Genomic DNA, 13,587 nt, shown 5'->3' with positions numbered 1-13,587 from the left:
TTATGCCATGCTCAGTGTATCAGTAGCCGTGTTTTCATCGAAATGTTTTGCAAATTTTGACAGAATTTTGACTAAAATCTGCAAAAAACAAACAAACAAACAAAAAAACCCCGCCAACCTCTGTTTTAAAGATTTTAATGAGCTGTTTGATAGAAAGAAGCAGTAGATGGTGCCAATTTTCCATTTGGAAAACTATTATAAAATTGCAGAAGAAAAGGGCGCAACAGGATGACATCATTAATAGAGCATCAGCCGATTTCACACGAACTGTTTCAAAAAAGACAAGAAGCACCTCAAGTGATGTTCTTGTGAAATTTTCCTTTTCTGATGCAAGTTTACTGATTTAAATTAGGAAAAACATTTTCAAACAATAAGTACACAAGAACCTGATCAGACATCTGTAGTTCATGTTTTTTTGTTGCTCGATGGTAGCAAAAAGTATTGAGCCTTGATGTTCAACCTACAGGTATAGTAAATAATACTATGATAAATTATTCATATATTTTGTTTTAACAATCACTTAAAACTTTTATTCCCAGATCTTATTTGAATGTCATTCCAATAAAGCAGATTGAAATAAGAAAAAGAGACCAAGAGACAGAAGAGGAGGTGCTGAGTAGCTGTCATCTGCAATGTTGTTGATCAGTGGGAAGTGTGTTCATTTAAAATGTGTGTGAGAGTGCGCTGATTACACAGGAAGAAGAAAGAAGGGAATTTCTGGGTCAAGAGATGACACACACACACCTTCTTTCAGTCCCTCTCACACACACTGTCACACACAGATTTGTCACGCAGTTATAAACAGTAAGGACAAGTCTGTGTGAGAGAAGAATAATATAATATATTTCACCCCGTATTAGACGGATTTCTGCAATTTCCATTTGTCGTTTTCAATTATTGTCGGGGTCCGAAAAAACACCTCTGCAGAGGAGCAGGAGACGAAAGGAGGAGATGTAACATGAAGCAGAAACAATGCTACTTGCTACAAGAAAAAGAAGAATCTCTAAATCTAGAGTTTGTCCTGGTGGTGACACTAACAATACAGATCACTAAAATCTAAAGGGTTCATCCTTGGGGGAGCTGGAATGTGATCAGAAAAATATCCTGAATATATAACCTTTAGATGCTGATATTTCCTGTGTATAGATGAGAAATGTCCTGAAGGTAGTACTAGATAGCCTGGCATCGCCAGCTTAATTTGCAAGCATGAATTAGTCTGGAACCTCTCAGTTTATTTTCAGTTTCCACCAACAGGCACAGGCCAAAATGCCTCTGGACGCAATTGGATAGACCAGGAGTCTGCAACCTTTACAATCAGAAGAAGAGCAAAAAAAAAATTTTTCTGGAGCAGCAACTATTAAATTCTCTATTTTCCTTGAAGACTTTCATTTTTTTTGGATTTGGCAACCATAGCTAGCCTGGGGAGACTTAAGACTAGCTACTGGCAAAACTTAAAGGAAAAGGCACTGAGCTGTAGACGTAAGATGACGCACATTTTAGTTGGTGAAATATTAAACTTTTTTTTAATTTTTGGTGTATAGGCAACACATTTTTACAATCAGGCCAATGCCAGGATCATGTTAGGCCTGCAACAATAAATGAAAATGAATATGTTAATAAAGTAACTGTTATTCATTTCTGTATATTTTTTTGTCAAAGCAGCAGGGGCCACTAGAGAGCAGAAAAAGATTGTGATGTAGCGGTTCTCAGTCCGTTTTCAAGCAGCTTTCTCGTATTACAGCTAAACAGTACACTGAAATATGTTTCTGAAAACACTGTAGGTGAGGAATAGGCTTTGTGGTAACAGAATCTTGATCCACGTTTGATCATTACTGTCCAGTTTGGCGGTTTTGGGACCTGAGGCGTTGCGCTGAACGAAATCCCTTGAAGCAATTCGATAGAACTACAAGTAATCAACTTTTGTAAAACCCGCCCTATATTAAATAAACGGTTGTGATTGGCCTGATCGAATCCAAGGCTGGTGGAGTTCTGTCTGAATGGGAAGGGGCATGAAAACATGAGGTCAGCAGATTCATCTGGTTCCCCGGTTAGATGCTTGAGGGAAGGTCAGTAAAATAGTCAAAATCATCCTCTGGGGAGCAAGAATACTCACAGCAAAACTGAGTGGAAATCTGTCTGTTTGTTGTTTATGATCAATGTTTTTATTTGATTATTATTATTATTATTATTATTTATTTTTTTTTACAAACGTTAACATTGATTTTTATTCATGTTGAGAGGAGTTGACAATCCTTAAAGACTAAGAGGTTAATGTTCCCTTCTGAAATGTACAATAAAATTAAGGTAAAGACTAAGAAGCCATCAAAGAACAGAATATTGGGGATGTTTATGAGAAATGGTCTCATAAATATAAGAGATCTGTTTTAGGAGATGTCAAATCATTAATTAGGAAATACCAAAGCTATAATTACAAGACGACATCTCGGTTTCATTTTGTTTTGGCAATGCAATGCACTTATAGACTACATTGGATACTGTAAACAGACTGCAATGAAGCCACATTGGTCTACCCTTAACTCACACACACACACACACGGTGGAACATTCTTCAAACTGCACAGTCTCTCCTCTGTGCAAACTGAACACTTGACAGAAAGCACCTGCTGTAGCAACGTCCACACACACACACGCGCGCGCGCGCACACACACACACAGAGGCCAGTGTTGAGGTTGGACGTCCACGGGAGGAAAAGTACAGCAACATTTTCCAGTGGTGTGATACGTATGTATTTTTTTTTCTCGTGTAATGAACAGAGTGAAGGACGACAGACTCTTGTGTCGAGTGAAATGTCAATAAAAAATGAAACAGAGGAAAATAGAGGGGAGAGACAGAAAGAAATATGTCATTTGGAAAAATATTGTTAAAAGGTAAAAGATTTCTGAGCTGTTGGATGATGTTAATCTGTCTGTTAATACATGGTGAATTAGAAATGAGAATGTATTTAATCTTTTGTTATGTGGCCTTCATGCATTGATAAAAGTGAGAAAATTAAAATAATAAAAAATCTGTACATTTTAAATCACAGGAAGTATAGTCAGACAAACATTTATATCAGAATATTTATTTACAAATGTGCCAACCCAGATGAAAATCATTTTTATTCATGTACATCTTACTAAAATGTTACTTTTTTATTTAGGATATCCAAGTTTAAATTGCCTATAGTTATGTTACTGTGGCTTGCTATTTTTAAAAATATCTTTATACAGATGCATTATTTTTTAAATTAATTTATTATTATTTAACAAAAAGTCCACTTACTCCCTACATTTGAAGAATGATACTATTGCAGCTAATAAAGAGGACCTTCAGTGTATTTTTTAAAAATTTATATGCTTTTTTAAAAAAAAAAAACAAAAAACAAAAAACAAATATATGTGCATACATACATATAATTCAATTTCTTGTTTACATTTGTGTTACTTTTTTTATTTTCCTTTTTTTTTTTTTGTGGCTGGTCCTCCATACAAACCTCCATAGGGTTGAGAAACATTGCTGCTTTTTCATTACTCAACCTGAGACTGAAATCCACTTTGTGTTAACCAATTATCAAGGTCATTAAAGTTTATTTATCTAATTATCTTCATGAACGCGAGGCTGCCCACAAACGTCCAACGATCATTACCCATTTTCCTCATAAATATCCATATCACATGAGCTTTTGAATACAAACAGTGAAGGCAGACTGCACTGAAACAACATTACCATAATGTAGCGCTGTACATTAACATACAGTGCTGTAATTTATTCTTTCAGGAATATATAAGTTGAGGAGAAACACAACAGCCCACATTTGTCAAATGAATTGTATACTGTATCTGTGAAGGTTTCTGAAGATAAAAAACTGAAAGGAATGCCTGAAAGTGCTGTTGTTTATTCCTTGATTTTTGTGGTTCTTTACTTTATGATGATCAACCACTGAAGGTCAGAGCTTACACGTCTTTTTGTTTAGCATTACATCACTGAATAAATGAGCAGCACTGCAATCTAATTAGACGGAAAAAATGTGAAGAAATAAACCAAAGCTACAACACTGCTGCGTCCTCTATAACAAATGAATCAATTTAAGAAACCCAAAGCAACAGGTGAGTTCGTCCTGCTCGTTTCCAGCAGTTAAAGCGCTTCATGGCCAGAAGTATTTGGACATCTTCACATTGCAGCCATATGTGATAACTGAACAGGTCATTGCAGTGCATGGGCACTAATCCACTGCTGTAACAGCTTTTAATCTTTAAGGAGGGTTTTCCAAAAGATACTGGAACACTTCTCAGAAGCACAGTGACGTCTAAAATATCACTTCATGCTGTGGCATTTAAGGGGTGAATGTAGGTTGAAAAGATGAAGGTTGGAGTTGTATTACGGGCAAGAACTTGATATTGTTCTCATACTCCCCCCAGCATGTTCTCTTGCATCCCTGAATGCATGCACTCAATTTTTTAATGCCTGTATGGTTTAGAAAGACCATCATGTATGGCAAGTGATTAATTCATATGGTGTATGTGCCACAGAACAAATTTTGGCAAAACTTTGAAAAGTATAACAAATTGTTTTGCTTAAAAGTAGAAGAAAATGATGACTATAAAATGATGAGTCTCTGTATTAGAATTGTCAGAACATTTGGCGCATAAAATGTTTCAAAATGTCTCATACCTGCACAGCAAAATGGAAGATGACTGCCAAGCATTTTTTCCAACAAAGCGAAATGCTTTGGTGCTGGTTTGGTCGTGAAAAAAGACTGAAAGTATGGGAACAATAAATCAAACGCAGCCTTCCAAACGCTGTGTGTGTTCGGCAAGTGAAGATGCACACCCGCACTGTTATTATGCAAGAGTTACAGAACAACCGGTGCAAGTTATGCATGTGTTTGACCTGCTGTCCGTGCTGCTGGAACGAAACTGAACATCATGAAACATCACAACGTATTTTGTTTGTCATTTTACTCGGGAGATTTTTGCAAGAATGACTTCCTGCCAAAAACCCTACAGCCACGATATCAGTCAGTCAGTTGCAGCTGAAGTTGATGTTACACTTTAGACACAATTTATAAGAAAACTAAATGATGATTATGTTGACCTGTTGTTGTCAGTCAGTATGGTCGACGGTAGATTTCCAGTAGCTTATAGGAATGAGTTTAGTGACTGAGAATAGAGAGGAGATGCAGAGTATTAAAAGACATTAGCGTGTATTAGTGTTTTTTCAGCAAAGTGATGCAGATTATGATCCATTTCACTTCCTGTAACACGGCTTAATGGACAGCAAGACCCTGCTCTCCCTTAACCTTTCTCCTCGTTTTAGAGCCTCCCTGCAAGCTAAGCTGAGATGCGGCAAAATAACTAGCGTGACTTAAACACAGGCAGGCAGCAGAACACGTTGCAGTACACTGGTTATGTTGTTTTCTCTTTGTTTGGCAGAATATTTTGTGCATTTCTACTGTGAAATGGTTTAATTTCTATGAACAAAAGTTAAATAATGACTGATTGATGATTTGAGAATAAAGACATTTTTAAAAAACTAAAATGCTGGAACATTTATGTTTGTCTACTGCTGCATTAATGTGTTTGAGTAAATGCATGATGCATGCATGTCTGTATATGTCTCTTATGCTCTGTCCTGCATCAGTCTACCACCTGTTTTCCCAGAGTTATGACCTCAGCCTGCAGGCGTCTCTGCTTAACACTGCCAAACTACATACAGCTGTGTGTGTGTGTGTGTGTGTGTGTGTGTGTGTGTGTGTGTGTGTGTATGTGTGTGTGTGTGTGTGTGTGTGTGTGTGTGTGTGAAAGACAGAGAAAGAGTGACACAGAAAAAGACAGAAAATAAGTGCATCAAGACAGAAAGTTGAAAACAAAAGTAAAAAAATGCACTTATGTTTGTGTGTGTAAGACAGCAGATGAGGGAGAGTTATATCTGCAAGGGAATAAATGGAAAAAATGTAGAAAAGAAACAAGAGGTGAGAACAGAATGAAAGAGAAAAAACTGATGGAAGTACAGGGAAGTTAAAGAGAGGGACCCTGGCAAAATGAAAGAAAGACAAAGAAGCAGACAGATTGGAAGAGGAGGACAGAAAAATGAAAGCAAGAAAGAAAAAAGAAAGACTGGAGGAGTGACAGAAAACCAGGAGAGGGTGAATGTATGCTCGAAAAACAGAAAAAAGTCAAACACAATGGCTTCATTCTAGAGATGACATCACTCCTTCCTCTCATTTTATTATTTCTATTTTCCACTCCTTTTTTTCACTAGTTCTATTGAGCCTCGCTCCTTTAATTTGGTTCAAATTTCCTGTTTACACTGTACACGCACATACTGTGTGTTTGAACAAAGTACACACATGCTGACATTACACACTGGCCTGGAAACCAAGGCTCAATAACCTTTTGGTATCAATCAAACAGTGTCCACAAAATCGAGTAGTGAAAACTGTAAAGTATTAAAATTCTTACTTATTCTTTAACCAGATGTTTGCTAATTTAAGGTTCTGTCACATTAAAACATAACAGATTTCCCAAACCCAGGAGTCAGCAACCTTTACAATCAAAAGAGATATTTTTGGGCAAAAACCAGAAAAGAAAAATGCTGCAAGTATTACTATTTTTTGGATTTGGGAAGACTTAAGACAAGCTACTGGCAAAATGTAGAGAAAAAGGTGCTCAGCTGTTGACGTAGGCTATGACATGTGCTTTAGTTTGACGAAATATTAAATAATTTTTTATTCTTTGGTGTATACGGCACACATTTTCAAAACTGCAGAATGTAAAAACACTTTAGGCCTACAACTATAAATGAAAATTAAAATGTAACAAATAACAGAGGGGCAGAAGAGCTGCACACAAATCCAGAGCTGCAGGGTGCAGACCTCTGCCCTAACTTAAAGGGTTTCACTTTCCATGTGCATCATGAAAAGCAAGAACTGGAGCATTGAAAGCATTGAAATGGACATTAAAAAATGTTTCAAGACTTAATCCAGGGTATTGAGGAATGGTACAACATTTTTTTGGTCTGGCAATAGGGTTGAGAAAAACATATAGTTTTGGTAGTGATAATAAAACTTTGGTATCTTATCAGGCCGTGTACAGAAAAACTAATAATTCTGATTTGTGCCTCTGAGGTCCACATCAGCTGTAGGTTATTGTTTTTTATTGGTATTAAGCCTATATATAGAGAAAACTTAAAGAAAACTTTGAAATGGGAATTTAAGAGTGAGGAGAAAAACTTGTGGGAACAGCAGCTCCTCCAATTTAGTTTCTCTTGAGGTGAGTCCTCAAAGTGTCAGTGGTCTGTCAGGTTTGGGTCCCCACATAGTGATGTTAACCAGCACAATACTGGTCATGGTAAGAGAGGTAGGGACGCTGAGCCATGGTGTAAACAGTGTGAGTGTTTTTTCACTGCGCAGCGCTGAAAGGTAAGGTTTATCTTGATGACGTACTGGGAGGCGTGCTGGTAACAGCCTGTCGCTTGCAGCCCTTTTCAGCTCACTGTGGCTGTTTCTGTTTCCACCGTTTCTCCCTTCAATATTTAATTCTGATCTGCTGACCAAAAAGTGCAGAATATGTCCACCATCTGGCTGATTAAACCTGTTTTTATTGAAAAACAGCACCCCTAATCAAGCTCTGCTAACTTGGTGACAAACACATTCCGTTTTCCATCACTTCTTCACTATAAACACATCCAGCCGGTTTACCAGTGGAAATTTTTTAATGTGAAGCAGCTAAAGCAGGAGAGGGTTGGTTTGCATCAGCTGTGATATAAAGGGACAGTTCACCCTAAAATACATAAAATATATTTTCCTCTTACCTTATATTAAACCAGTTAGATAGTGTTGGTGTGAATTGCCTAGTTTTGGAGATATCAGCCATAAAAGTGTCTCTAATATCACCATGATGGAAGAGTGCATCTACTCATGGGTGAGAGGCTTGTGACAGTGCCGGCTGTAAACATTAATGGCATCCCTCTCAGCTGAGCTGTACCATTAGCACCACTTGGCTAGCTAGTGAGGAGATGCGGTTAGCAGGTTAGCCACAAGCCAAGTGCCATCTAGTTCATATTCAAGACAAGAGAGACATCTCTATGGCTGATGTCTTATCAGTTTGGCAACTCAAACCAAAACTATCTAGATGGAAAAATAGCACTACAGGTAAAAGTTAAAATATATATACATTTTGATTTTGGAGTGAATGGCTCAAACATGGCTGAAAGCAATCAGTAAACAGTACAATAAGGCTCACGTGTTAAAGTAAAAACAAGAATACTGAAGTGAAACTAATCTACAAACCACAGAGGTTCAGGTAGATGATAAAAAATGTATTGAGAGTTGAACACAGAGAGTCATTGGCTGGGTGCGGTTTGCTCTGATTCCAAGCAGGGGAGTAGCAGAACAGCCCAGCATGACTGTCCCCTGCTGTGAGGCTGTCGTGCAAATGTATGTCATCAGAGTTTGGCTTGACATAGCACGGCTAAAGTGGACCGACCTGGGCCCCTGAAAAAACCCTATTATACAGTAGAGCTGCTGTGTTTTCAGTCTTAATGAGTCTGTTTTTCTATCAGCCTATAATCCAGAGCCTGAATAAACACACACACACGTCCTAATGACAACACAAGGAGCAATTTATGAGCTTCTGTGTGTGTGTGTGTTTTTACAGAGTCCATAAGTCAACAGAGTTTTTCAGCACATATCCCTAACTTTATTTTATTCTCTTTTTCCACTGGTTGCATACACATTAAAAACAAGTCAGAAATGTAATTGGAATAATTTCAAGATTAAACTGGAAAGTAGTTTATAAAAATATCACCCTTAACAAGAAGTTAACTTTCTTGGGCTGAACCGCACGTCACTTCATAAAACTAAATGCCAGATTTGTCTCTGGGGACGTCCAAAGAGCAGAAAAGTGTTTAAAAGCACCTCTGAATGAAACTGAAAAGCAGTTTGCAAGTATTTGCCTTGATGTTTAAGCATTTTCTTTACCACAAACTTAAAGTTATGACTCAACATGTTTCTCACAACTTTAACTGAATAATTTATTTATAATAACACCAAACAGGGATTTCTTTTTGCAGCCAGCTTGAAGTGTAAATGTGTTCTATCAAACTTACTGCAATAAAAATTCCCATTAATCTGCGATGTTTCAAGCTTTAAAGTTAGTGACATCATTTAGGTCTCTTTGCGCTAATTATTTCCTTTAGTGTGACATTCAAATCACTCTGTAAATTAGAGCTCCAAACTGCCTTTTCTTTCCCTTCTTTGATAAAAATGTATTGGTATCAAAATGTACTTAAAGTGCCACATGTAAAAGTACTCATTATGCAGGGTGGCCCATTTCAGAATAATGTATGTTACATTATTGGATTATAAACACTAATGCATCAATGTGTTCATCAGTTTAATGTTGCAGCTGCAAAATGTGGAGCTAATTTTAATTATTTTATATACTTCATCTGCTGACCAGCTTGTGAGTTTGAATAAAGTCACATCTTAATCTATTTATTCAATAATTTGTTTGTTGATTATCTTTCATCTGAATATGCAAAGTAAGTGAAAATGTAGTGGAGTAGAAATGGAAAGCAGCAAAACATGGAAATAGTTGATATGGCTAAAATGTTAGCAGACAGACACAGAGAAACTTTATTATCCTACTGGAAATTTGTTTGTGTCCACCTGATGACTTTAGGTCCAATATCTACTACAATATGCTTATCTCCTGATGTAATACTGTCACAATACAAATATGCCAATTAAATATGTATTGCAATTCAGTATAACTATTTATTGCAATTTTAGCTTACTTATTTAACACTAAAGGTGAACAACTAAAAGTTGAATCATACGTTCTAGAGACTGTATATCTTGAGACTCATTTACAAAAAGTGTCCATCACATGTCAGTCAGTCTCCTGAGTTTTATTTCAGCAGCAGCATTGTTTTACTGCATATAAAATAAGTAAATAAAATACTTTTTGATGTAAACTGCTTCATTGAGCTGTTTCTGTTCATCAAGCTGGTGCAAAAATGAATGAAAACTGCACACACATACTGGAAATTTTGCATTCCAGTTTTGACCCTTTGAAGCTGCTGTAGGTGGTCAGCGTGGAGAGTTGAAGCTGGAATAACAGTGAGTTAGATATGTGCAGTCAGCAGCTATTAGTTTGTTTTCACAGAACAGAGGAAACATGCCTGAAGGTGTGAGCACAAGTTGTTTAAAGTGACGTGTGTGAAGTAAAATGGATCAGTTTGTTGCAATAATATTGCCGCCATTACAACGTCAATTTCTGTTAGCAAATTAATGGGAATTCCCAGTATGTGTTCACACTGAACTAGCAGACACAAAACTAGTCATTTATTTATAACTATATAAAATCAATTCAGGTATATCAATTGTAAAATAAAGACTCCTTAAAATTTTTAGACTGCGTATCACCTCAGAAAATAATGAGCTCTCAAAGTACCACTTTATTGACTTGCACCTTTTGGTTCTATTAGGTGCTGTGGAAACCTCATTGGCTCTTCTTCAGTACCAATCGGCACTTCATCTCACTGCCATCTACTTTTCCAGTGCTTCTCTTCCTAATAGTTCCCATTTGGAGCCATGATTGCAGTGTTTTTGAAGCATTCATTTTCAGTCTCTCCATTTTGCCTATGCTTACTACCTTGTCATCACAGTTTAGCTTGGAGGACTACCTGTGCACGCGCCTGTGCGCATGCTGTTTGCATGAATGTGACCATTTAAAAGGTTATTTTTGAAACAAAATTTACAGGAAAGACTAAACTTACTTTAAATTACCATTATATAATATTTTTATTGAATTTTTTGTAGTATTTTGATAATAATACATGCTTTTAAATGAATTTATTTCATTCTTTAAAAATATCTACCATTCCTCTTCGTACCACTAGGGGGAGTTAACGTACTACCAGTGGTACACATACCACTATTTGAGAATCTAGGCTTAATTTTTTCTTGCACCCCCAATATCTACACTTCCGGTAGCTCTGGTTTGGTCTCCACTAACTTCTCAAAGATTTCTGTAGCTGCTTGATGTTCCACTTCCTTCACCAGCTCGTTTCTAACTGTGTCTGTCTGTCATTTGGTTATGAGCTGGTGGCGTACAGTGGGGTTTATCAGAGCTTGTTTGCTGCAAACATCTGTCTGCTGCTGCTGGAAACAACATCAATGAGAGCGGTGAGATTGAACCAGACAGTAAATATAACACAAAACCCAAACTATGAGCTGAAGGAGGCTTAAAACTCGCTGCAGGGTTGAGAATAATTTTCAGAACCAGGAATGACACCAGACACTTAAAATTTTATTCACTGTTCGAGACTGAGAAAGCAGGAAATACAATAAAAACACACAAGCAAGACGGGAGATAGACAAAGGTGGGAGGGAATTGTGCAGACAGACAGAGAGAGAGAGACAGCTGGACAGATATGCGTGAGAAGAAGATAATCTCTGTGGGAGCCGGCCAGCTTGGGCGCACACACACACACACACACACCGACACACAAATGCACACACACCCCCTCTACCACAGGTGCTCTCCATTTAGAAAACAACACTTCAAAGTAAATACTTTAACAAAGACCAGAGACAGAGGGACAAAGCTCCTGAACTACTGTAGTGAGAGGGGTGTAAAGCTGCTGCTAGCGCCCCCTGCAGGCTGCAGTGTTCACTGCAGCCACAATACAAAAATTCAAGGACACAAAAAAAAGTCAAAATGTCCCCTCAGAAGCCTGACGGATGACGTCACTGATGCTGTGGCCGAGGGAAAGGTGTTGAAGAGGTTGTGACTGTACAGAGTATCTTGTGTGTTCGTTTGCATGAACATCTGGTGTGTGTGTGCGTGCACATGTGAATATGCACAAATGTTAAGCACAAATAAACAGAGTAGGTCTGAGTGAACATGTCCAGGCATCTGAATGTGTTTATACTGGCTTGTGTTTTATAATGCTCTCTCTCGCGCCCTCCTACATCTCCTTATGTCACACAGCTGTTTGGTTCTTTATGTTTATTGTTTCAAGTCGACAAAAAAGCCTAAATTAAATATGGAAAACATTACTGCTGTCTTACTTCATATTTTCATTTCAACCTCCTCTCCTCTTCTTTCCTCTCATCTGATCTCTTTTATGTTCTTTTGCTCCCCTTTTTTCAAATGATCTGTTTTGACCTCTATCAATATAAGACAATATGTCAACCTTTGTTTGACCATGTGTGTGATGGTACAATGTTTTATCTTCAGTGTGTAACATTGCTGGGCACTAATACTGAAAGTTCGACGTTATTCTTGAGATTTCAACACAAGTTTTGACATTTCAAATTTATGGTCAAACTTTAAAATTTATTCTAGACATTTTGACATCTGGCATTTTGGTCTCAACATTTCCATTAGACATTTTGATTTTATTTTTGAAATTTCAGCTTTAGTCTTGACATTTTCAATTAAATATCAACATTTCAACTTTATTTTCAACATCCCCAACTTAAGTCTAGACATTTTCACTACTGTTTTCATAGGATATTGAACTAAAAGATGTGAAGGAATCAGGATGTTGTAGAACTGTAACCTTGTGGTCACAGGGGTCCACCTATTTGATAGTGACAGAGTAACTTTTTGTGGCCATGGCCCATCAAGGCATTATTGATGTCCAACCATGTTTTAGATTTTGCTTGGTACTCAATCAGTATAAAATGTGCATGGTTTTACTTAAAAAAAACATATTAACACTGAGAAACGTTTAGTGGGATTAATTGGACTTATGCTCCTCATACCCACGGCATCCCCTTCACACTCAGCACAATATAAAAACATGCTCTCAGGTCCTACCATGAGGGAGTGTCTGTTGGCTGACAGCAGTCCTGTCCCGTACCCGCTGCCCAGAGCGCCCATAGCGCCGTTGTGCGTATGTGCAGCCCCGATGAGGTTGTGCATGTCACCGTGCCCGCTGGTCATACCCGTCGATGGTCCCACTGCGTGGCTCCGCAACACGTGGATGGCATCGTCCAAACGCTCTAGACGGTCCTCGATACGACTTTGCTGCAGAATGAAGGGACACAGAAAGAGATGAGAAACCTGCTGAAGTCTTGTTCTTGATCTTGGTCTGCGAGCTGGAGCAGCTCTCACTCTCAATATTCATTCTGAGATCTCTGTGATTTATTAAACGCTTGAGAAAGATTATACAGATCATGGATATCACTGATCTTTAGAGTCTTTAGTAGCATTAAATAACCTAAGTGAGTCAAAATACAGAGAATAGGCAGCAGAGACTCAGTAATAGGTAATCACAGGTTCATGTGAGAATTAAGTGACTTAACAAGTATTGTGTGTTTGTCAGATATATCTTATTATATATCTTATTTCCCTGTGCCACAGAGCTCAACTGTTGCTCAGTAGCTATTAAAACACATCACTGAACAACACTGTTGCACTGGGTGACATGATCCTTAACTACCGTGAACACATGCACTAGTTTATTTTGACTCGGTCCAACATACACTGTCCTACTGTTGGAAATACTCACCAGATGTGCATTCATCTGCTGCTGAAAAGAGTCCCAACAAATGCACAAACCTTTGCTAA

General features: G+C 37.7%; 1 protein-coding gene across 6 annotated transcripts in view; it reads right to left on the bottom strand.

Moving 5' to 3' along the window:
• Window positions 1-13,587, bottom strand: part of tcf4 (transcription factor 4) — a 326,144-nt gene that overhangs the window by 19,266 nt on the left and 293,291 nt on the right. For all 6 annotated transcript variants that reach the window (XM_084746695.1, XM_084746697.1, XM_084746698.1 and 3 more), the window contains one exon: window positions 12,835-13,044. In XM_084746695.1, the coding sequence (XP_084602821.1) occupies window positions 12,835-13,044 (210 nt within the window). The remainder of the gene's footprint in view (window positions 1-12,834; window positions 13,045-13,587) is intronic.

The sequence above is a fragment of the Lutjanus erythropterus genome, chromosome 20 (assembly GCF_056507025.1).
Source record: "Lutjanus erythropterus isolate fLutEry1 chromosome 20, fLutEry1.hap2, whole genome shotgun sequence".
In the NCBI taxonomy this organism is placed as follows: domain Eukaryota; kingdom Metazoa; phylum Chordata; class Actinopteri; order Lutjaniformes; family Lutjanidae; genus Lutjanus; species Lutjanus erythropterus.
The sequence above is the reverse complement of the archived record's forward strand: the minus strand, read 5'-3'. Positions and strand labels throughout refer to the sequence as shown.